The sequence below is a fragment of the Budorcas taxicolor genome, chromosome 17 (assembly GCF_023091745.1).
Source record: "Budorcas taxicolor isolate Tak-1 chromosome 17, Takin1.1, whole genome shotgun sequence".
NCBI lineage: Eukaryota > Metazoa > Chordata > Mammalia > Artiodactyla > Bovidae > Budorcas > Budorcas taxicolor.
This window is the reverse complement of record NC_068926.1, coordinates 65,770,211-65,795,868: the sequence shown is the minus strand read 5'-3', so window position 1 is coordinate 65,795,868 and position 25,658 is coordinate 65,770,211. Positions and strand designations below refer to the sequence as shown.

The 25,658-nt window shown below is 51.8% G+C and overlaps 1 protein-coding gene across 1 annotated transcript in view; it reads right to left on the bottom strand.

The window, feature by feature from the left end:
- Positions 1-25,658, bottom strand: part of MYO18B (myosin XVIIIB) — a 239,396-nt gene that overhangs the window by 159,045 nt on the left and 54,693 nt on the right. The window contains 6 exon segments of the mRNA XM_052654574.1: positions 2,068-2,227; positions 8,163-8,310; positions 10,339-10,419; positions 13,526-13,718; positions 15,564-15,654; positions 18,937-19,110. Of these exon segments, the coding sequence (XP_052510534.1) occupies positions 2,068-2,227; positions 8,163-8,310; positions 10,339-10,419; positions 13,526-13,718; positions 15,564-15,654; positions 18,937-19,110 (847 nt within the window).

Sequence of the window (25,658 nt, the reverse complement as noted above, 5' to 3'; positions counted from 1 at the left end):
CAGGCCCCACCCAGACCAGCCCTAAAGAGCCTTATCCATCCCCACTCTGGGCCCAATTGACTGCACAGCCATTAAGAAAATGAGTCTCGACAGATGCACTGACGTTGCTAAAAGCAGTTCCATGCCTTGTGGAGCACACAGGCTGACAATGGTGCAAAGATGCTCATGTTGGAACAGAAGTCTGCGGAGACAGCCTGGAGAGCCCCCTGGAGGCCGAAGCCCTGAGAAGGAAGGCTGTGGGCACCCTGCCTGGTACAGGGAGAGGAGGTGGTGCCCACAGCCCTGACCCTGCATGAGGATGGCCCCATCAGTGGCGCTGGGAGACCCGACCTCTGGTCTGCAGTGTGCAGTGTGGCCTGGGGCAGTCACGGGTCCTCTCTGGACCTCCCGATACACGGCACAAAGGTTGAGTGAGCATGAGCACCTCCCGGGAACGCCCCCAGCATCCCCGAGAGACTAGAGGGGCCCAGGAATCACAATGCTACACAAGCAGTACTGGTGGGTCGGGATCCTGACTGCAGAACCACGGGCTAAGGAGCGCTGTCTGCCCTCAAACTCGCAACCCATGGCTCGCAAGCCTGCAAGACACCCTGCTGGCATTTACTGCCACACCTGCCATACTCTCCTCCTCGTGAGCACACGCCACTCCTTGTCCCAGAAGGCTCCGCACTCACCAGGCCACCTGGCTAACCAAGGTGTGCCTGCCCTTCCCCACCTCTATACCCCTCACTCAGCTTGAGGGTTTCTGAGCAGCAGGGGGATTTACAAGGAGGCCACAAGATGTGTGTTGAGGGGTAACCATGACCCAGGCTCCTTAATAAGCCATCCACTCTGTTACGTCACAAAAGCCTTACATCACACTTGTAAGCGTGGCAGCATCATTCCTACTTCTCAGACTGAGAAACTGAGGCCTGGGTCATGCAGCTTGAAAAAGGCAAAAGCAGAACCTGAGCATCTGCCTGACTCCAGAGCTGTGCGATGTGGCCTCACCCAAAAAACCCTGAGGTTGCAGAGGAGGAAGCGAGAAACCCCGGAGAAGGAAAGGGGCTGCCCACAGTCACCCAGGGGGCACAGGGCTGGGCTGGACTCAGGTGCCCCATCTCCCCATACAGTACTCTATGTGCCTGTTACTCTTCCTTCTGCCCTATCCTCTGACTAGCTCTCTCTCTGGGAGCTGTGCTTCCCTGAGCCCCCACTAGGTTCTTCCAATCGACTCTGACCATCCGGCTCTGTGAACGCCTTCCAAGGGCCACTCAGACCCAAACTGTATTCTGGCTCCGCCACTCTTCTGTTATGTGGTCACAGGTGGATCACGTCACCTCCTGAGGCCTCAGTTTTCTCATTCATAAAATGGGGCTAGGGATACAGTTGTCGTAAGGATTAAAAAGACCCTTATAGGAACTTCCCTGGTGGCCCAGTGGCTAAAAGACTCATTGCTCCCTACGCAAGAGGCCTGGGTTCAATCCCTAGTCAGGGAACAAGATCTGCATGCTGCAATTAAAGACACAGCACAGTCAAATAAAAAAGTAGGTAAATAAACATATATTTAAAGACCCTTATCAAGTGTTTCCTCTGATGCCAGGTGCACAGCAGGGAGTTAGTAAACGTGGTCTCAGCTTCACACACGCACACACTCCCCCAACAAGCATTTTCCAATAGCTCTCTGAATTCAAGGCAGCCCTCTGCCAGCACGTCTGAGCAGAGCAGTCAAGAAATGCAGTCAGCTTTTTTCAGGCTGCAAAAAGTTATCACTTCGGTTTTATGATCCCCTAGTTGGAGGATGTCCATAAAAGTCCTTCCAGTCACATCATCTCCCAGATACTTAATGAATAAGAAGTCACAGCTTCCTAGCTTTCGTTCCACCTCCCCAAACGGCCAGCTTTCCTCCTTGGCTGGACTCAGGCCAGTCCCAGGAGACACTGAATTGCGCTTGTTAGAGTTACAGGTCTTTGTGTCATTAGGGAAGGGTCCCCGTACCAGCCCTCCATCACTGACTGGGCTGCTATGACTGCACGGCCCCAGCACCTCGAACGCCCCCCGCCCATCCTCAGCCCTGGCTGGGCTCACCTGCTCGAATGCTGTAGGACCTGGGGGGCATCCAGGGCTGAAAGGTTGGGTTTGGCCCTGTGGAGCCAGCCCGTGAGGTCATAGCGCACAGGGTCGTGCCCCAGCTGGTGGGCGATCTCGCACTGGAGGGGCTGCTCACAGGTCCGGAGGGCAGAGGCTCCTGAAAGCAGACACAGGGCGTGAGTGCCGGGGCCTAGCGGGGACACTCTGTCATCGCTTGGCGTCTTTGAGACCACGCTTTTCCCGTTTTGATGTGATTCAAGCTATCAGTTCTGGGCACTGCGTCTCCCCGGCTTTGTGCATTTCCATGCACAGCTTCCAACCTGCATTCTGTTCCTCCTTGCTTCCTCTGTCAGTTTTTCTGATGTGGACTGTTTTTAACGTCTTTACTGAATTTGTTACAATACTGTTTCTGTTTCACATTTTGATTTTTCAGCTTCGAGGCATGCAGGATGTTAGTTCCCCAAACAGAGATCTAACCCAGGTCCCCCACATTGGAAGGCAAAGTCTTAACCACTGGACCACCAGGAAAGCCCCTCCTCCTTGCTTTCTTAAATCAAAGATACCTGCATTCCCCAATTACCATTAGCACGTACCATCTTTGTGATTTTAGCCAGAACCATGAATCACCTGAACCGTTTTTTTATGTTTTCTTTCAATCGACTCACAGTTTTACAGGTAAATCCATTTGTAAAGAAGCATTATACTGCAGGTTTGGTGTGCCAGCTATATTTACTTTCTAATATTCATGGAAATAAATACACAATTATTAAATATTTTGAAAATACGTGTAGGTACCACTTAAAATTGTCTAGAATACCAGTTGCCAAATAAACGCACAGCAAATTCTTGGGAGATGCTGGTGGACACCTGGTTCCAAGGGACATAGTGGGAGAAATAAAGGGGCGTGCAGTTAGAGAAGACCTGGGTTCAAATCCTGACCTGACCGTTTTTTTATAGTGGGACAGGGGCCAAACCACGAAAACCTCTGAGCCTCGGTCTCTTCCTCCGCCCAGCGTCCACCATAAGTGAGAGGCAACAGCTAGCAAGCCCCACGTATTCTGCTTGAGTGAATGTTCTCATTAACTCAGAGTTAATTGGAAAGCCCCAGAGGCAAAAAATAATTTTTTTAATACCAAAATGTCTGAGTTAATGTGTCTATCAGTCAGTCCAGGACAAGAATCTCTCCCCTGGGATCCGAGAGCCTTCCTATGTCTTCAGGTCTCACAGAGAGAGGAAAAGGGCTTCGAGTCCTGCCCCCACCACACCCTACAGGACACCTCTGCTTCTGGCCCCGCTTTCTGTGTCTTTAGCCTAAATGTCAGGATCCAGGAAACACTCCATTTGAGAACTCTGGTTCACTCGATTCTGCATCAGAGCAGAGCAGGGGACGGGTAGGGAGGGGGCAATGGCAGGGGTCCACGGGGCCCTGCTCTGGCCCAGGCCCTGGGGAGACGGCAGAGCAGAAGACAGGTATCCTCTGACCTGGAGGAGTGGGGCGCATATAGGGAGGTCGTCGGGCTGATGAGAAGCAAGCCAAGAGAACAGGTTGCCAAACATCCCAGAACCCAGAAGGGGCCCTGAAGGAGACGAAGAGGGCGTCAGGAAGGAAGTAGTGCGGCTACAGAGCGGACAGGGTCAGGGAGGCCTCTGTGGAGGAGCGCCGAGCAGGGAGCCGAAGGAGGAGGCTTTACAAATGCTTCTGGGGGCACCCGAGCCCCTCTCTCCTCACCCCAGGGCCAGGGGTGTCACCATCTCACAGGCGAGGAAGGAGGCGACTTCCTACAATGCACACACATTGCAGCTAACTAGTGGAGCATGGGTCCAACCCAGGACGCTCAGGTCCAGTGCCTGGGTAGGCTGCTAACAGCTCTGTCTCTTGGCTTTCTGTGGGTCTGGGTGAGTTTCCACCTCTACAGTCTCCCAGGAAGAAAATAACCATTCCAGAACCCTGGAGACACTTCCTGAAGACAGGGCCCATAGGACCCTGGTCAGTCGTCAGGCCTCTCCAAGGCCCCAGGTACTCCCCAGAGGTGGGGTGTGACGGTGCCCACACGGCCCGGCTCAGACTAAGGCCCCACAAATAGCAGTTCCGACTGCCCCTCCCGGTGGCAGAGGCCAGTACCTCAGAAAAAAGAGGTGACCTTCTGGAACAGAGAATCATGGGCAGCATCACACCAAGCACTATGACCCCCACCTCCAGGGTGAGGGCAGTCCAGGGTCATGTACATATATACAAGTACACAAAATTATACTTCATGACTGTGTCAGTACAAAGAAGGATTGATATTAATAATACATAAGTATATTATATTGGTTTGCTACAGCTGCCATAACAAAGCATTAGACTATGTGGCTGGAAGCCCAAGGTCAAGGTGTTAGCAGGGTTGGTTTCACTGAGGCCTCTCTCCTTGGCTTGCAGATGGATACCGTTTCCCTGTGTCTTTCTTTGTGCACGTCTGTGTCCTAATCTCTCCTCTGAAGGGCCAGTCATATTAAATTAGGACCCACCACGGTGACCTCCTGAGAAATCTGTATGCACGTCAAGAAGCCACAGTCAGAACTAGACATGGAACAACAGATTGGTTCCAAATCGGGAAAAGAGTATGTCAAGGCTGTATATTGTCACCCTGCTTATTTAACTTGAATACAGAGTATATCATGTGAAATGCTGGGCTGGATGAAGCACAAGCTGGAATCAAGATTCCTGGTAGAAATATCAATAACCTCAGATACGCAGATGATATCACCCTTATGGCAGAGAGTGAAGAACTAAAGAGCCTCTTGATGAAAGTGAAAGAGGATGGTGAAAAAGTTGGCTTAAAACTCAATATTCAGAAAACAAAGATCATGCCATCCAGTCCCATCATTTCATGGCAAATAGATGGGGAAACAGTGGAAACAGTGAGAGGCTTTGTATTTTTGGGCTCCAAAATCACAGCAGATGGTGACTGCAGCCATGAAATTAAAGGATGCTTACTCCTTGGAAGAACAGCTATGACCAACCTAGATAGCATATTAAAAAGCAGAGACATTACTTTGCCAACAAAGGTCCGTCTAGTCAAGGCTATGGTTTTTCCAGTGGTCATGGAAAAGACCTTCACTGCCAGCCTTCTGGCCACCTGATGCAAAGAACTGACTCTTTGGAAAAGACCTTGATGCTGGGAAAGATTGAAGGTGGAAGGAGAAGGGGATGATTGAGGATGAGATGGCTGGATGGCATCGCTGATGCAATGGACATGAGTTTGAGTAAGCTCCAGGAGTTGGTGATGGACAGGGAAGCCTGACGTGCTGCAGCCCATGGGTCAGCAAAGAGTCAGACACAACTGAGTGACTGAACTGAACAGTGACCTTAGTTGTACTTACTTACCTCTTTAAGGACCCTGTATCTATAGAAGAAAAGTTATGACCAACCTAGATAGCATATTCAAAAGCAGAGACATTACTTTGCCAACTAAGGTCCGTCTAGTCAAGGCTATGGTTTTTCCAGTAGTCATGTATGGATGTGAGAGTTGGACCGTGAAGAAAGCTGAGCGCCGAAGAATTGATGCTTTTGAACTGTGGTGTTGGAGGAGACTCTTGAGAGTCCCTTGGACTGCAAGGAGATCCAACCAGTCCATTCTGAAGGAGATCAGCCCCGGGATTTCTTTGGAAGGAATGATGCTAAAGCTGAAACTCCAGTACTTTGGCCACCTCATGCGAAGAGTTGACTCATTGGAAAAGACTCCGATGCTGGGAGGGATTGGGGGCAGGAGGAGAAGGGGACGACCAAGGATGAGATGGCTGGATGGCATCACGGACTCGATGGAAGTGAGTCTGAGTGAACTCTGGGAGTTGGTGATGGACAGGGAGGCCTGGCGTGCTGCGATTCACGGGGTCGCAAAGAGTCGGACATGACTGAGCGACAGAACTGAACTGAACTGATCTACAGAAAGTTCCATTCTCGGTGCTAGGGGTTAGAAATTCAACATAAGAATTTTTGAGGAGGGGGAATCCAGTTCAGTCTACAATATAAACTTAAAACATGTATTTGCCTTAAAGTCCATTTTTTTCCTCTACTTGTAACAGAAATTAAAAGACTATCGTGGACCCCTGAGAGTACTGTGGGCCCCAGGCACAGCCCCCAGGCCAGTCGCCACAGAGACAAGCTCTCAGGAGCCATGTGGGCACTGATGCTCTGGGTGTGGCCCCAGGAGAGCAGCGGGAGCCATCAGGTGCAGAAGCGCTCCCCGTGTGTCCCGGACAGAGGCTCCAGCCCAGCAGCGTTGAGTGCTGTCCACGTCTTTCTCCAGCTCCTCCCCCAATTTCTCATAAGCCACTCCAGTAAGAAGGTCACCCCAAATACTCCCATCGGAGCTGCACTTTTCTTGGTGGCCAGGGACCTCCATGCAGCCAAGTCACGGCCATTCTTCAGCCATGCCTCACTCAAACTTTCAAGTAGCACTTAACTTGGTCTGTCCCTCCTCCTGAGGCTTCCAGAATGCCACACCCTCTCATCCCCACTCCGACATCCCCGGCCACTCCTCCCCAGCTACCTTTGCTGGACACAAGCCTTGTCCCCGGGACGTCCCAGGGCCGAATCCCTGGGCATCTTCACTGCCAGCCTTCGTTCCGTTAGTGATCCAAACTAGAACTGTGGTCCTCAGTGTCTTCTTACAGATTTTGGTGTTTTTCTTTCTCATCCATCTCCTCTGCTGGAATGTCAGTCCCTCGGGTGGACATTTTTGTTTTGTTCACAGGTTTATTTCTCAGCCTACATTTAAGGCGCTCCAGAAGTATTTGTTGAAGGAACCGGTGAATGAACAAGCCCACAATCTGACTGCCATGTCAGGTGGGGCCTAGAAGACCCCACAGTGCATTTGTCTTCTTACAGGCCTAGGGGCGTCCGGGTGGAAGGGGGCTCACTCGAGGCCGAGAGGCAGACATGGCTGTGTTGAATCTGCCTTCTGACATGCACCGTCTGGGTGATCACAGACAAGCATTCTCTACAAGCCTCTCTCTGGAGCTCACTTTCCTCATCCTGGGGTCGGGGCAGGGGGGTAAGATACAGACCTCTAAATATGGGACAGAATTCAACCAGACACTCTACACAAAGCCCGGCCCCTGCATGGAGTGCACACAGCACTCCTCCAGCCCCTGGGAAGACGGGGATGATATTCTTCGTTGTATCACAGCCTCGGCCTCGTCAGTAACAACTGCAGCGCTTGGCAGCTGATGACCGAGTTCTGTGGGTACATCCCCTCACCCCACCAAGGCAGTAGAAATTCTGGAGAGAAGGCAGCCAGGGCGAGCTCCATCTCCATTGTTCAAAATGCTGTGAGATTGATTTGGTGAAACTACAAATAGATGCAAATAGATGGACTTGAGCTGAAAGCTGATGGATGCCAAACCCCATGGCCTCTGAACTCAGTTTCAGCTCCAAGCATCCACTCCCCTGCACTTCTCCTCTCACCAACCCAGCCCCTCAGCCAGTGCTCGGCAACTCCGGAGCCTGCCCACCTCCCCAGGGAGGCAGCTCCTCTCACCTCCCAGCTGCCTTCCTCTCGTGTCTCCACAATGCAGTCTGGGGAACCTTCTAGAACTCGACTCTGACCATAGCTCCCACTGCCTAGAATCCCACATGGCTTCTCATTGCTTGGGTTAAAGCCAATGTTTTCTGCGAGGCCTGCCAGGGCTGGAGGTCTGAGCCTGTACGACATCTCCCTGTTTGTCCTGCACTGCACACCTGGCTCCCCGTCAGGTTTCCCTGCAGGCCTCTCCCCTGAGAGCCCCTGGCTGCCGGAGAAGTGAGGTCCGCCTGACGCCCACCAGCAGGCCCGTCTGCCATCTCAGGCTCAGCAGACTCGCATGCACTTATGTGTCAGCTTGTCCTCTCCCTTCCCTGCCGCTCCCCAGCAAGGACAGGGGCCCCATCAAGCTGTTTGCCTCCGTGTAGATTAGAGCCCACTCAGAGCACGTGGTGAATGCACGGATGGATGCGTGCACGCCCAGGCAGGTGCACAGCCCCCAGTGCAGGCCTCGTCAGGCCTTCGAGGAGAGAGGCCAACTCCCGGGCAGGCCTCGGCAGCCCCCGCCCCACTGGCTCCCTCCCTCACCTTCAGCTCCAGCTCCGTGCTTCTCAGAGGCGGCACAGAGGCGCTCGAGCACCACGCTGTCCTGGGAGCCCTCCACCCGGACCTCCTCATCCAGGATCCAGAACAGGCCCCTGGCATCCTCGGCACCTCCTCTGGCTGGCAGGCGCACCTGGCGGGAGACCCAGGATACACTGAGGAGCCCCCCGAGAGAGGCCAGGCCTGGGCTTCTTGTCCCACCTAGGGAGTCAGGGGTCTGTGGCCCAGGCATCATGACTCAGACGTGCTGCTCTGGATCCACGCTCCGCTCACCCCCAGACTCTCAGTGGAGAAGCCACAGGACTACCAATCTCGTGGTTACAAGGGTCTGGATCCTGCCTGTCTGCATCTCCTGGATGACCCTGGGCAACTTACTGCCCCTCTCTGAGGCTCATCTCTCCTTCCGCAAAATGGAGACTGACAACACGGTCCTCCAAGGTGAGGGTTTAACCCGAGCGAGCCCTCTGTCCACCACACATCCCTGGCTCCACACGGGCAGCTGGTCTCCTTGTGCACAGCCTAACATGAAAGGATGAATCCCATCCCCATCACGTCCTCTTATTTTTTACAGTAAAATCTTGAGAGGAAAAAGGCACCAAGAACATCTTAGAGAAAGTGAACTTGCCTCAACCACACAAATGTGAAATTTTAAATCCAGCACTGGCATCAGAGACCCTCCAGGTGACCTTGCATCTCCACACGTGGGAAACGGGGAGAGGCCTGGGGATCTGCAGGGCTTATCCAAGGGTCCCCAGTGAGCTAATGTGTCCGAACGTGGTGTCAAACAGTTAAAAAGGAAATGTGATGTGTATGATGGCCAATGGTCCCAGTGTGCCCAGGGTCAAGGGCTTCCCAGGACATGAGGATTTCAATGCCAAGGTCAGCAATGTCCCTGGTAAACCAGGACAGTTGCTCACTCTGACACAGGAATATCAGTCCACACCCCACTGAGAGGGGTCCAGCGAGGGGAAGCGACACGTCAAAGGTCACATGGAGGGGCCCAGGCACAAGTGGATCTGTCCCCGGGATCCTGGGTCTTCACCATGGCCTCTTGCTGGAGCTGAAATCTATAGCCAGCCCCTCCCAGCTGTTCCAGCCACTGCCCAGGAGTCCTGGGGACACCAGGATCTTTTCCTCCTCACACTGTCTGGGTGGTCCCTCAGGCTCACCCCTCCCAGTGGGGGAGGAAGCAGGACCGGGACAGGGGCCCAGCCCAAGAGGCACCAGCGAGCAGCAGAAGCAGCCGTGAAGGGCCAGCAGGGCTCACGGTCGAGAGTGCTTTGCAGGACAAGGTGCAGCCCGCTGCGAGCTGAGAGAAGCCAGGGAACCGGGAAAAGGTGTCCAAGTGCAGGAGAAATGTGACCAGCAGGACACCTACTGGGTGTCACCCACCCTGTGGGGCTGTTTGTCCTGGATCTCACGGGTCTTCAGGACAACCCAGTGGTACTACCTGTTGTTCCCACTTGGGTGATGAGAAAGCCGAGGTCCAGAGAGAAGTGACAATTGGAGCCCGATTGGAGCCCGGCAAGTTCCCCGGCCTGAGCCCTTTCTTTTACAGCAGGTGGGGGGGAGTTGGGGGGTGGGGCAACGAGGGAGGGCAAATTCCAGCGCGACAGTCATGGACTGCTGAGAGAGGGCTGGGCAGAGCGGCAGATCAGGGGCAGCACAGTGGGTTCTGGGGGCAGGGAGAGGGAGGCAAAGACTCAGGGATCCCCCAGACTAGTCCGTCTGCCTCCAGGGAGCTCAGGGGCCTGGATCCAGCATCACCCCCATTCTCCATCCCCAGGGGCCCCCAACTGTCCTGGTCTCTGCTGGGCGCAGCATCTTCGTCTGAACACCTGACCTTTCCAGGTGACAGTGCCTGGAGGTCACTGGGTCCAGCCCTGAGCCCCATAGCTCCAGGAGTGAGTGCGTTCTAAGACGCAGACTCAGACTCTCAACCCGATGGGATTGAAATGCTGGTTGTCTAGGCCACACCCTCAGACCAATCAACACAGAATCTGGGACGGGGTCCCCAGGGTCAGTGTTTTGAACACTCTGTGGGTCATTTGAGGTGTGAACAGAGCTGTGATCTAATAGCTCAAAGACCCCAATCCGCCAGTATTTCGATAAAAAGCCCGAGAGGCATCTGAGAGCCTTGGTTCACAGGGCCCTGGGTTACCTGCGAGGGAGTCTGATCCACCACGGCCACTGTGGTCCCCGGGGATGACTCCGGGAGGTCAAACTGCACAGGAACATCTTCCTAGAAAGTCACACAAGTTCAGCATTAGTTCCTTCTGCGAGCTGAGAGGAAGAAGCTTCTGGAGGAGGTTTGAGAGAAGTGAGGGCTTTAGTCATCACACCTTGGCCTCTTTTTATTGTTATTTTTAATCGTGGTAGTATACACGTGGCATAAAATTTACCATTTAAACTATTTATTTATTTGGTGGCGCAGTGTCTTGGTTGTGGCATGTGGGGTCTAGTCTCCCTGCCCCTGCCCTGTGCTGCGCTCAGTCATGTCTGACTCTTCGTGACCCCATGGACTACAGCCCGCCAGGCTCCTCTGTGCATGGTGATTCTCCAGGCAAGAATACTGGGGTAGGCTACCATGGCCTCCTCCAGGGGATCTTCCCAAACCAGGTCCTCCGCACTGCTGGCGGATTCTTTACCGTCTGAGCCACCAGGGAAGCCCCTAGTCCCTGACCAGGGACCAAACCTGGGTCCCCGCATTGGGAGTGTAGCACCTTAGCCTCTGGACCCCCAGGGAAATCTGCATTTAAATCATTTTTAAGGGCACAGTTCATCGGCATAAAGCACATTGACATTGTTGTGTAACCTTCACCACCATCCAGCTCCAAAACTTTCCATCTTGCAGAACTGAAACTCGGCATCCAGTAAACACGAGCTCCCTGTTTCCCTCTCCCGGTTTCTGTCTCTATGAATGTGACCACTCTAAGCATCTCACATGAGCAGAATCATACAGGATTTGTCCTTCTGTGACTGACTTGCTGCACTCAGTACAGTGTTCTCAAGGTTCATCCAGTCACAGCTTGTGTCAGAATTTCCTTCCTTTTCATAGTTGAATGACAGCCCCTTGTATGAAAACAGCACGTATGCTTATCCATTCACTCGCTGATGGACACTTGCGTTGCTCCCACCTTTTGGCTATTACGAGTAATGCTGTCATGAACACGGGTGTACAAATCTCTCTTTGAGACCTTGCTTGGAATCCTTTAGGGTAGATACCCAGAAGTGGAATTTCTGGATCAAATGGTGGTTCTATTTTTAACTTTCTGAGAAAACACCATACTGTTTTCCACGGCAGCTGCACCACTCTTTATTCCCAGCAGTCCACATGGGTTCCAGCTCCTCTACATCTTCCCCAGCAGTTCTTATTTTTTCTTTATTTTTCAATTTAGTGGGTGTGAAACGGTATCTCAATGTGGTTTTGATTCACATTTCCCTAAACTAGTGATGCTGAACATCTTTTCATATGTTTATGGGCCATTTGCTTATCTGCTTTGGAGAAATAGCTATTCAATTCCTTTGCCTGTTTAAAAATCTTCTTAATTAATTTATCTTGGGTTGTGCTGAGTCTTTGTGGCTGCATGGACTTTTCTCAGCTGCAGCACGCAGGGGCTACTCTAGTTGCGCGGGCTTCTCACTGCAGCAGCTTCTGTTGCAGAGCGTGGGCTCTAGGCTGTGCGTGTTTCAACAGTAGAGCCTGCCAGGCTCGAGAGCACAGGCTCAGCAGATGTGGTGTGCGGGCTTAGCTGCTCCAAGACACATGGGATCTTCCTAGACCAGGGATTGAACCCGTGCCTCCTGCATTGGCAGGTGGATTCTTTACCACTGAGCCACCAGGGAAGCCCTTTGCCCATGTTTAATCAGGTTCTTTGTTTCTATCCTTTTAGCCTTGGTACGAGAAGAAAGGATACAGACCAGGATCCCAAGAGCATCTTAATACTGTCCATCCTGCAGGGCTGTCAGCAATCACGGTGAGGTTATCAGGAACTGACGACTCAGTGCAGACCCTTCTAATATTTACTGAGCACCCAATAAGTGCCGGGCTGAGTGCTGGAGAGAGCAAACAAACTCTGGGAAATAACAGCTGGCATACAAAAGTAATCAGAAATGTCCAGACCACGCTATGTTCAAAGATACTCATCACGGTGTTGTCTGTAACAGCATAGATGTGGAAATCTCCCAGGCAGACTCCGGGAGATGGTAAGGGACAGGAAGCTTGGTGTGCTGCAGTCCATGGGCAGTCGCATCTGCGAAGAGTCAGACACGACTTGGCTACTGAACAAATGTGGGAATCACCCAGGGGTCCAAAGGAGAGCTGAGATAGAATCTGACATAACCAGAGACAGGCATCCTTTCTAAGATCTGTGAATGGTGGGAGGGAATGTGAACGACATAATGCTACGAGGAAAAAGTAAACAGCAGAATCGCGTACAGATGGACGTGAAATCTACAGAGAAGGCTGTGTACGGGGAAATGGCTGGTGTGAGACGCTGACACAGGGAACAGGGGTTGCCTCTGGGGGCTGGGGTAAAGGAGGTGGTATTTTCTGCTTCTGGACACTCATTTGCACTTGCCAGTTTTTAAATAAAGAATCTGTTTTAAATAAAGTGAAATATTATGGGGGAAAATATGATGGATGCTACCACGTGTGGAATGCCTAATACAGATTAGGCATTTTCTAGACCACTTCATCAAATGTTCAAAACAGGGTCTTTAGGAGGTGTGGTAACACCAGGGAGGAAGGAGGGAGTAGATGCCAGGGGGCATCTGGGATGCTGGCGATACTCTCCTCTCCCCTGGGTGGTAGCTGCGTGAGTATGCTCAGCTGGACAAAGTCACCGAGACGAGACGTACACTCTGGATTTAGGCACTTGTCTGTGTAAATGTTACAGTTCAATTTTTTTTTAACATAAGTAAAGGCAGGTGTGCAGGAATGAGCCTGAACAGGTTTCCTGACTTGCATGCAGAGCCTCCTTGGAGGGCTGCTGCATATTCACCTTTGCTGGATGCTCCCATGTTATGATCCAGAGACTGTGCAAACCCCACGATTTCCACCCATAGCCGGGCATGAAGGGTGCAACCTAACTGCTGGAGAATGGTTCAGCTTGGGTGTGTGGGTGAAGAGGAACTGTTCAGCCCAAACAAGGGTTAGCTGTGGGAGCAGGGCCTGAGGAGCCCCAAGCTCTGAACTGTAAGAGGCCATGGGAGACAGAGGGAGACGGGGGAGGAGCAGAGGCCCTGGCAGTGAGGCCTGGAGTTTGGGTTTTAATCAGTGCTGGACCAGACAGCATGAAGCTAAATCCAGGATGAGTACCAGAAGCCCCAACCCAGCCCAGCCATACCTCCCGGAATCGCTCCAGCGCCGAGACAAAGGTCCGCTGGTAGAAAAGCAGCTGCAGGCGCTCATGAGCGTAATTGTGGCACAGCTCCTCGAAGGTGGCGGCCCGGTCTTTGCCCTGGTGCCGGGGGTTCTGAAAGCCTGGAGAGTCCACCACCATGATGGAGGCCATGGAGAGGTAGTGGGAGGAGAAGGATCTGCGGGGGGAAAGGAGAGGGGCCCCGAGAGGACATGGAATCTTAGAGCCCTTCTGGTCCAGGCCCCCTGCTCCCCCATCACAGAGATGCAGAAACCAGGGCAGCATGCTGGGCAGGTCTGCAGACCCAGCAGAACACACTACCTGTGGGCTGTGTGACTTTGGGAAAGTCACTTAACCTCTCTGAGCATGGGTTTCCCCCAATGTTAAATGGTGGGAGGGATGAATAGGAAGACCCAGGGGCTGCAAAGAAAAAAAAAGCTGAAGTACGGAATGTGCCTCCCCTGGACATTGCAGGCCATTAGGACACAAGCTCTCTCCACCAGGCCAAGACTGGATAAAATACTTGCTTAAGGCTGCACCACAAATTTGCTATAACATTAGGACTAGAGCCTCCTTTTCTTTCTTAGTGACATGTGGCATCAGAAAAACAACTTTGTTCAGTATCTGCCTCAGTTTACAAAGTTCTCTCAAGCTTCACCTCCCTGGATCCTCTTGACAAACCTATGAGGGTGGATGGAGAAGAGACTATTTGCATCAAAAACCAAGAGTTAAGAGACTTTACAAAGTCACATGTGGGTTCCAACCCTCACTCAGCCATAGTGGGGCTGTGTGTCTTGGCAGAGTCGCCCTATGTCTCTGAACGTCTGCCGTGGAAGGGGCTAATGATGGAGACGAACTCAGAAGGCTGGTGGAAGGGCTAGGTGTGATAAAACGTCCATGGCTCTGAACGTGGTAAGCGCTCAGTGTTTTTTGCTATTATTCCTATCAGCATGAACAGTTATATGCTTTGGAGAGGCCTAAGTTTGAACTCGCGCTTCGCTGTTATTTGCTGAGGTTTTCCATCTATAAAATGGGGCCAATAAGACACACCACACAGACATGCTTGAAGATTAAGTGAGTTAATGTTCAGAAAGCCAGACGCCCGCTAGGTGCTCGTAAATAGCAGGACGGGCAAGTGTCGTCATCACCAATACACCCATTTCCCGGATTCGGGCTCCCAGAACGCCAGAGCCAACCAGGAAGCAGCCACCTGCTTCCTGCAATTCACCGATAAATGCTTCTTCCCCTGAGCACACACGATCCCCTGGTTTCTAGATATTGTGTCTGCGATCTCAGAGGGTAATTACTCCAGCAGGAAGAGAGGGAGCCGACTCTATGCCCACAGAGAACCCCAGCTGCGCTGTTGCTACGCACCAGCCTCAACCCTTGAACAGGATGTTGGAAGCCTAATGACGCCTCCCACTTACTCGGAGGAGGGGGGGAAGCCCTTGCGCAAGCGCTGGATCGGCCCCACTGGGAACGGCTTAGATTTCCCAGGGTTCAGAGCGGCACTCCCCATGATCGAGAACAGAGGCTCCCAGTAGTATTACCTGCAGATATCTGCAGTGTTTTATGATCACAATTTAGGAAGAGTTGTTCACAGATATTTTAAAATTTATCTTTTATTGATTTCCTATTAAATTTATTTTTATTTATTTACTTTTTAGCTGTACTACGCGGCATGCAGGATCTTAGTTCTCTGATCAAGGACTGAACTCGTGCCCTCTGCAATGGAAGCGCGGATTCTTAACCACTGGACCGCCAGAGGAGTCCCTTATTGACTTCTGTAATATCTGCAGTGACCCTGGGGAACAGACCTATTGAATATTTCACAGATGCACAAGGGGAGGTCAGAGAGGTGAGCTGATTTGCCAAAGTCACACAGCCCTAAAGCCCGCACCATCCAGCTCAAAAACCCACTCTCCAGCTCAACAGAACCCCACTCTGCTAAACTCCCCAGGCTTGGGCTCATTCATGTGCTGCAAAGAGACCACCTCTATAGCAGAGGGAAGGTTGCCGTTACCTGTTGATGAGCGAGACCACAGCAGCAAAGACCTCTTGGTACAGGCCGGAGGCCATGCCTTCCACACACTCCACACCCGTCATCTTGAGCCCTGCAGTGGGGAAGAGAGGAGGGTGGGCATCCCGCGGTCAGGACCTTGCCTGGGGCCAGGGACGTCACTGCTGGCCTTAGAGAACCTTCCACCACACACACACACACCACCCTGCTGCTGAAATTACTCACGTCCTTAGGATCAAGTTCAAAGTGAACTTGTCTTGTCAGGTCCTCCAGGGTCCTGTGTGGCCTGACCCTACCTCGCCTCCATTGTGATCTCCTGGTCATCCCTCAGGACTGAAGCCAATGTCACCTCCTCAGGGAAGCCTGCCGTAACCACTGCCACGAACCCTTTAGGCCAATTCTCAGGACTATCTTGCCTTTTTTTAAAAAAAAATCTTTATTTTTATTTTATGGAGGTAGGAATGCCCATTTCACTGCTAAAGACACTGAGGGCCAAATGGCACTGAGTTAGGTTAAGTCTCACGGGGCTACTTGGAAAGTAAATGGTGTTTGCAGACTCCCTTATTATTATCATTGTTATTATTATTATCATTGACTGTTACATGCAGCATGTGGGATCTTAGTTCCTTGACCAAGGATAGAACACATGCCCCTGGTACTGAAAGTAGTCTTAACCCACGGGACCACCAGGGACGCCCCCTTGCTTTTTTGAAAAATTTACTTTTCAAACTGAGATACGACTGACATACCAAAAAACCTGTACAATTTTAATCTTACATCCTGATAAGTTTGAAGCATAAACCCATGACATCATCACCACAAATACGTCATGAACACAACCATCACCTCTGAGGGGGAGAGAGAGGAACTTTCAACATAATATTAACAGATTTTTACATACAGAATACATTACTGCAAACTGCAGGCACTCTGTTGTACAGAGGACATGTTCATCTACTGATTGCTCCATCTGTCTGTCCTTCAGGGTTTTTCATCTTGACTGAATGAAACTATGTACTCTGTGATCAAAATGCCTCCTTTCCCCCCACTCTACCCCTGTCCCAGTGACCACCACTCTACTCTGTGTCTCTGTAAGCCGGACTACTTTAGATTTCTGATATCAGTAGCATGTTATTTAAAAGTGAAAAAGAAGGGAACCCTGCCATTTGCACCACCACGGATGAAGCCGGAGGACGTTCTGCTGAGCGAAGTGCCTGAGCCACCGGGGGACACACAGGCCCTAGTCTTAGAGCAATGACCGCAGCGCGTCTTCACTTTCTGCTTATTTTGCTAGTCTGTGTCTCCCACCCTGCCCCCTACTGAGAGCACCCCAAGGATGGGGACTGATTCTGAGTCTGTTGGCTCCAAATTCCAATTTCTGACACACAGTACTCAGTAAATATCTATTGTTCCCTCTTTCTAGGGGGAAATTTGGCAGTTTCACAGCAGAAGCCGTAACATGTTGGACTTAATAACTTTACTCTTAGGATTTTATTGTATTGAAATATGCAGAGAAACAAAGATTTCTAGGTACATACATTCTCCCAATTGTTCATTAAATTGGCAGAAAATCACTTTTTCAAGACAGCTCGAATATCCAAAAAATAGCAAATGGGATAGATAATTTGTAGTCCAACCATATAATAGAATACTTCAAGTCAGGTCTGGAAAAATATTGAATGAGATGGAAAAGTGCCTGCATATAGTGTTAGGAGGAATAAAAAAAACTTAGAAAACTATTACAATGGTGGCCTCAATTTTGTATAAACACACATGGGTCCCATTAGAACAGCCAGCCTGATTAAGGGGCACTGAACAGAGTGGGGTAAGGAGTGGGGCTCGTATCTCAAATACTGACCCTTTGGTGTTGGTTCCAGCCACAGAACTGGAAACACAGTTTGCAAATTTGCAGGCCCTAGGGCTTGGAGAAATAGTTTTGCTTGTACATTCCAGGCTACCCGCTGCAGCCCCAAAGCATTTCCCATCCCTGCTTTAACTCCACCTGCAACCTGGGTCGTTGCTAGGCAACCCACAGCCTCCCAGCATCTCTCTCAAGCCTGCTTGTCCCCTGCCTGCTTAACATCTACCCTTGAGATCTCAGCCTGCGAGGTTGACTCAGCTTCACCAAGCAGTGCATGCATGTAACTGTGCTTCTGTGTGTGTGTGTATGTGCATATACGCACTGTGTGCACGTGTGTGCTGTGCGTGTGACAGTGCAGTTGTGTGCACACGTGCTTGTGTGCACATGCCTGTACACGGTACAAGCGTGTGCCTGTACATGTGCACCCGTGTCAGAGAGGAGGCGTAACTATTAGGCAGACCCCAGCTTACACCAGAGCGCAGGACTGGATGGCAGTGAAGTCCACGACATCAGCCGTCAAGCTGAAGTCCCTGGCAGGCAGAGCAGCCCTGTGGCTCCAAGGGGCCTCTAACAGACGATGCTAAAACCACAGTTCAAAACAGTGCTTCCCACTAAGCCCAGACTCTGCAGTCTCCAGAGAGCTCCTCTTGGAGAGTTCTCAGAGACGCCCGGGGCTCTGAGGGGTCCTCTGCCCTCACCTCCTGCAGCCGAAGTATCTGGCCGCCGAGGCTGCAGACCCGGGACTCAGCAGATGCGCCTGTGCAGGCGCAGTGTAAGTGTGCTCCTGCTCGCCCCTCTCCACATGAGTTCAAAGCGCCCGCGTTCCTCCGGCTGCTCGGACTCAAGCCCTAGAAGGCGTCCTGGCCCCTTGCTTCTGCCCAGGGCTCACGCCAACAGCCCTAACTGTAAACTAGACCTGAGCTGACCCACCTCCGCCCATCTGGTCTGCCCATCCCTTGCCCAGCCTCCGTCACCTCACCAGGGTGAGCTGCATCGGTTCCCACCCACTCCTTGCTCTTCATCCAGGCTGGGCTTCACGCAGAATAAACTAATCGTGCCATTCCCCTGCCTGTGCCCCTCCATGGCTTCCCTCAGTCTGAAAAGAAAACTCCATGAATAGACTATTCTGTGAGCTCTCTGACCTTATCTACTGTCCTCCCTGCCAGACTGACCACCTTGGCCTCATTTCTGTCCTGGCAGATCAGTCTCCCACCTAGAGTGGGGTCAGCAGAGACCACACCCAGTGGAGATGCCATGGTCCCTGGCACCGTCCTTAGTGCCCCCTCTTGGCAGCACAGGCCCCCTCCTAGGTTTCAGCAGCCTCTGACCAGGACAGAGCACTGTGCAGGAAGGGGCCAAGTCCATTTCCAGAGAAGCAGCTTCGTTTGCACCTCGAAGGTCTACATACAACAGACCCTCAATAAATCCTTGATGAATAGTGAAAGGATGCTGGTGTGTCCCCAAAGGGTGGCTCTGCAGGGACCCAGCCCACCCAGGGAGGCCGCGGTATGGTACCTGAGCAGGCTTCTTCATCCTCCAGGCTCCGCCGGCTCGGCCCAGACATCACCTGCGCGATGATCTGTCGCAAGTGGTGCTTGAAAGTGGCCGTGTTCAGCTCCTCGTACTCGCAGCCCAAGGCCTCTGCTGCGTGGCTGGCCCACTCAAAGCGCATGAACTGCTTCCGGCCCACTGCGCAGGGGACAGAGCAGAGGAGGGCGGTGAGGTCCTGGGCGGGCGATGGGTAGGCGTCCAAGAAAACCTCGGAGAATCTCGCCACCTCCCAGCCTCTGGGCCACCCACCCCCAGCAGGAGCCCGAACAGCTGAGGCCTGGCCCCAGCTGACAGCCTCGGGCAGGAGCCAGCCTTCCCAAGAGACACATTTGTCCTACTGCCCTGCCACCTGCATTGTTCACTTTTCCAAAACAATTAAAATATCACCCTCTCTATGGGCTATCATAATGTCACTTAACATCAGCAACAAAACCTATACAACACGGGCAATGCTTATATGGTAATGTTAAATGAAAAGGACTAGAAAAAATCATACTGTAGTATGGCATCAACTGTGTAAATCACTCTAAGCTGCTATGTAAATAAGGAAAAGGAGATAGATTCAAACGCTTTCTGCAGTGGTTCTGTACTAATTTTGTAATCCAAATTTTAAAATTTAATGATTTACTACGGCGAACTACAGTTTTACTTAAAATAATTTTCTCCCCTCTCCTATCTTCCCATATCTGTGTTTCTTTCTTTGAAATAAGAATCACAGCTGCCAACAGAGACTTCTCAATCCATCAGAACAAGATCATAAGGGTATCATTCCTCAAACAGACATCTTAAAGAATCTGCCTGGTTGAAGAAAGATTTGGAAGTTTGGGAAAAGACCTTATCTGGGGCTTTGACAATATCCACCTGGAGTGGGTTGCCATTTCTTTCTCCAGGGGATCTTCCCCACCCAGGGATTGAACCAAAGCCTCCTGCATCGCAGGCGGATTCTTTACCAGCCGAGCCACCAGGGAAGCCCAAGAAGACGGAGTGCGGGCCGCTGCTTATCAAGGTCCTCCTACACCAGGTACTCAGTGCTGATTCTCTCAAGAACGTTATTTTATTACCTCCATTTTAGAAATAATTCCCATTTTACATATAATAAAACAGATCCAGAGAGGTGACGTGGCTAGTAAAAAAGTCCTGCCACTTTAAAAAATGATCAAGAAGGTAAGAACGATGGTGGTGATTATGTGGTGAGGGTGGTGATTATGTGGTGAGGGTGGTGATTATGTGGTGAGGGTGGCGGAGGGGACGATGTGATGACAGTGAAGACAGTAACAAGAGAGGCAGCAGCTGCACTCACTGACCCCATTTAGTTCAACGTCATCTTTGTTCGGCTCATGGCTTTTGGAGTCAGAACACCTGTCTTAGAGTTCCAGGTGTGACACAGAAAAAAATCAGTACATACAAGCCTTAACTACTTATTATTATTACTGAATCTTCACAAAAGTCCTAAAAGCAGTATCACTCCTATTTTACAGATGAGAAAACTGATTCAGAAAAGTTACCAGAAATCAGGCTAAATGGAAGAGCTATTTCCCCAAAATCAATACGGACTGTAGCCTGCCAGGCTCCTCTGCCCATGGGATTCTTCAGGCAGAAATACTGGAGCAGGTAGCCATTCCATTCTCCAGGAGACCTTCCCAACCCAAGGACTGAACCCAGGTCTCCTGCATTGCAGGTGGATTCTTTACCCTCTGAGCCACCAGGGAAGTCTCTTTCAATATCACCTTGAGAATATTATGACCCTAGGTAAGACTTTCTTTGATGTGGAATCACTGACCTTTTCACTTTCTGTAAGTACCTAGTGAAAGGAAATGTTATATAGTGCTATCTTAACTAAGAGCCCATTTTTTGAGGGTGGTCACTGAGAGGATGTGGCACCCGGGTGGCCTGTGAGCTGGCCCTGGGCAACTGGAGGGGCCTCACCCTTTCCCTGCCCCTGAAATGTCCACCCAGCCCTCTCCACTCCCGTAGTGGGCACTGTTACAGGGATGCAGCCTTGAGACAGCAGGGTGCTTCTGAGGCCGTCCAGAAGGGCTCTGACCCAGCCCAGTGCCAGCCCCTCAATAAACTCCTAAGATTCTGGAGGGCAGGGGCGGAGACCCACCCACCTTGCAGCGCCCAAGACAAGCCTCATGTGTCAGTTGCCTTGTGTGTTACACCTGCCACACTCCCATCTGGAAGGGCTGCTTTCTTCAGTTTCTCCCTGCCCACCCCTACCGCCCCGAGTACGGGGTGGGGCTAGTCTTTGAACCAACACCGCCATCACTTGTCACAAACAGATGGCAGAAATAAATACAATGTGCGTACAGAGATACCATTAGATTCTAATTAGATACAGTCACCTGGGAGCCTGAGGTCTGCTTTCTCTTTGCTAAAAATTATGGAGATGAGCAAGCATTACAGAGAGGCGTTACAGGCTACTAACCCTGAATGAGACATCCTCTTCCTGGGATGGGGCTGAAAGTGAACTCAACAGAACACAAGTGTCCAGGCGGCCAACGCCCTGCCCCTCTCCTGCCCCATCGCCTCCACTGCCACCCTCTAAAACGGTCTCCAGACCCTGCCTGCTGTCACCCATAGCCTTGCGGAGCTACAAGTGCTCACGAAGGGGCTCAGCGATGGCTGTGTCTGAAAAGAGGAGCTGGAAGTGGACGGGGCAAGCCTTTAAGTCCCGCCTAAATTAAGGGGTATATTTCCAAGTGCTCTGCGCAGCATCCTGCTGGTGAAACCCAGGAGGTACACGTGAGCTTTGCCGGGAAAAACCCGTTTCTGCTTCCAGCCCCCTGAAGGCTGGCCAGGCGCCAAACCCAACCCCGTGGGTCCCTACATCTTTGTACAGAGCCGGGTGGAGGCCAGGCCTTCTCAGAGGGGGCTGAGAACCCTGGGCTGGCACCTGTGGCAGGGAGAAGGCAGACTGGACGGGAACATGGGCACCAGAGCAGCCAGGGTCTGCTTACGAGAACACTGAGCCACAAAGAGAGCGACCTTCTGAGGTCTCGTGGCTGGTAACGGGCAGACGCAAGATCTGAACTCAGCGCCTCCTGACTTCAGGTTTCAGTGTGCCGACCCTGGGCCCGTGCAGAAGAGCCTTCTCTCATACAGGGATATTGTTCTGAAACCAGAATGGAGCGAAAAATCAGAGTCCAAGGCTTAAAATTCCCCTTGAGAATCTCTTAAATTGCCTGTAGCATGCAGTACTGCAGGGTACTTCCTCGAGTCTGACGCAGCAAGCCTCCCCTCCAGCGGAACACCAGAGGAAGCGGGGGGCTTGCCTTCAGGACCCATGACACACAGAAAAATACGTATCAGTAACCACTGGCCTCACACCTGCCTGTGCATGGCCGGATTTACATAAATACAATGTTGTCTGACGGGGCTGCCCACCCTTGAAACAGCTCTCTATGAAAGAACTATCTGCAGACACCAGTTCTGTAGTTCTGCTCAGTGAAAAACAGTCTGTGCATCTCCCCGAGGAATGCGCACCTGGGTGTGTCTACACGGAGCGGGAGGAAGGTTGAATGACCCTGGCTCATCTCCCAGCTGTCTTGGGAGGTGTGCAGGCTGAAGGCTGTTAGGCCTGATTTATAGCAGAGGCCACCAAGACCCAGAGAGGGGAACCGCCCTGCCCTGAGTCGCAGCCGTAAATGGCTGAGCCAGCACTTGAGTCTAGGTCCCTGGACCCTCCAGTCATGGCATGGGGTTAGGGGCAGCTCTGGTATCCCCAATATCTCACATTTCAGACCTGGCCTGAGCACACATGTGGGCTGTAGGTCAAGTCAGAACGCAACAGGGCCACACTTCAGAAGGCAGCATGGTGGGTGGACCAGAGCAGGAAGGCTGCCGCTGCGCCACCGTCTGCCCCGGGGCTTCCTGTGCTCCCTCTGCTGGGGGCCTTTGCTCGCACGGGCATTTGCTCAAGCACAGGGTGTGGCTGGACGTGCCATGGAACAAACATCCCCAGCCCTCAATCAGTGACTGCAAATTTGAAAGCGTTAGTTGCTCAGTTGTGCCCTACTCTTTGCGACCCCATGGACTGTAGACCACCAGGCTCCTCTGTCCATGGGAATCTCCAGGCAAGAACACTAGAGTGGGTTGCCATGATCTTCCTGACCCAGGGACTGAAGGTAAGGCCTTTTGAGAGCAGTGGCTCCAGGTGGGCTGCCGTCTATGGGGTCACACAGAGTCGGACACGACTAACGTGAGTTAGTAGCAGTAGCAGCAGCAGCGGCTCCAGGCTGTGCTCTGCTGACCCCCAGAGGCCTCTAGCAGAGTGGAGCCCCAGCTGCCTGCAGAAGGAGCTGGTTTTGGTGACAGGCTCTTAAGGCTGCCTTCCTTCCCCACGCCCCTCCCAGGGCTTCCTGGGATCACCTCCTACGTGAGATTCTAGCCCGTGAACCCTTATCTCAGCAGCTGCACCCATTTACAGGGCTAAGGCTCAGAGACGGCCTCAGATGCTGATCCCATGTAACATGATTTGGTTTGGTTTTTCCTTCAGTTGGGCTTCCATGGCGGCTCAGATGGTAAAGAATCTGCCTCCAAAGCAGCAGGCAGACCCAGGTTCGATCCCTGGGTTGGGAAGACTCCCTGGAAAAAGGAATGGCTACTCACTCCAGTATCCTTGGCCGAAGAATTCCATGGACAGAGGAGGCTGGTGGGCTACAGTCCGTAGAGTCACAAAGAGTGGAACACGACTGAGTGACTGACACATACCTCCCTTCAATTATTGAGGCCAAGAGAAGGTTTTCTGAAAGTGAGCCAAATTCCTGGCATGCTGCTCTTTTGGTTGTGTGCCTCTGTCTATCCCTAGAAACTGTCTACACATACGGGCTGCTGGAAAGAGTGGCAGACTTTATTTTTTTGGGCTCCAAAATCACTGCAGATGGTGACTGCAGCCATGAAATTAAAAGACGCTTACTCCTTGGAAGGAAAGTTATGACCAACCTAGATAGCATATTCAAAAGCAGAGACATTACTTTGCCAACAAAGGTCCGTCTAGTCAAGGCTATGGTTTTTCCAGTGGCCATGTATGGATGCGAGAGTTGGACTGTGAAGAAAGCTGAGCACCGAAGAACTGATGCGTTTGAACTGTGGTGTTGGAGAAGGCTCTTGCGAGTCCCTTGGACTGCAAAGAGATCCAACCAGTCCATCCTAAAGGAGATCAGTCCTGGGATTTCTTTGGAAGGAATGATGCTAAAGCTGCAACTCCAGTATTCTGGCCACCTCATGCGAAGAGTTGAGTCATTGGAAAAGACTCTGATGCTGGGAGGGATTGGGGGCAGGAGGAGAAGGGGGCGACAGAGGATGAGATGGCTGGATGGCATCACTGACTCGATGGACATGAGTCTGAGTGAACTCCGGGAGTTGGTGATGGACAGGGAGGCCTGGCGTGCTGTGATTCATCGGGTCGCAAAGAGTCGGACACGACTGAGTGACTGGACTGAACTGGACTGCACTGAACTGTGCTACCGAGGGCAGGGCTGAGCGAGAAACTCCCTGGGTGACCAGAGGACTGTGGAGCAGGACAGAGCGGCCACATGGCCAGGGTCGGAGTCTCCCAAAGGGCTCCTCAGAGCAGGTGTTCCCTGGGGAGAAATGGATGCTGTGTGGTATCACTTTGCCCATTGTTTGGTAACACAAGTTTCTTAATTGCAGGACATCTCAGAGCCTTTAAGGAATATGGTATGACACTCCAAGAAGGGGACGTTCTATGCAGACCGATACAGCCTGGGAATGCTTTCAGACCAAGATGGTCTAACGTCCCATGAGACACCGGTTTAAGAAACAGTGGCTTAGCTGAAAGAGTCCTCCATTAACCAGGTGACCCTGGGCAAATCATTGTACCTGAGTCACTTGCCCAAGATCACTCTGCTGGGAAAAAGAAAGCTAGGATTTGAAGAGAAGAATGAACAAAGGGAAATGAAAGAAAGAAAAGAGGAAAAAGGAAGGAGTGAGGGACAGTGATGGAGCTGTAGTCTCTGAGATGCTGAGACCCACCTGCAAAGGCAGGTTTTCCTGTTTACGCTCAATACAAAAAAAGAGGAAAAAAATGACACGACCGTCTTTCCCTTGGGCACCGTCAGTTCAATTGCTATCAATTACTGTGGCCTCCTGCATTTATTGATGACCAGGTGACTTTTCTGCTGAGTCACTGGCCGTTACGTGACCTATCTATAATGCTGGTGCATCTGGCTCATATCTCCTTACGCAGAGGTTTACAGTTTGGAGGTCTGTGAAGGAGGCGGCCACCTGCAGGGCAGAGATAAGCCTGAAAGGCCATGGGTACCCCGAGAAAAGGCGACATTCCAGAAACAGACTGCTCGGTTTCAAATCCCACCTCTGCTGGCCAAAGCCAGGTGATGTTGGGGAAACCGTGTCACCTCTTTGAGCCTCAGTTTCCTCCCCTGTGAAATGGGCATCTACCCCCAGGGCATTCTTGGGAAGGGCCAGTGCAGTTACAGCTAAGCGCAGGATCTGCAGGATAAATGTCAACCTTTGTAATAATGACCACACGCTGAGATTTCTGCCCAGGGATACCAGGTCAGGTTCAACTGTTGGGATCCTGGAAAATGGGGCTGTCTTAGAGGCCAGACCTTTAAGGCTCCTCCTGAGTGTTAGGGTTCCTGCCTGTTCCTGCTGTCCCTGGGTGCCACACAGCCCCAGAAACCTGGACAGATCCTAGAGAA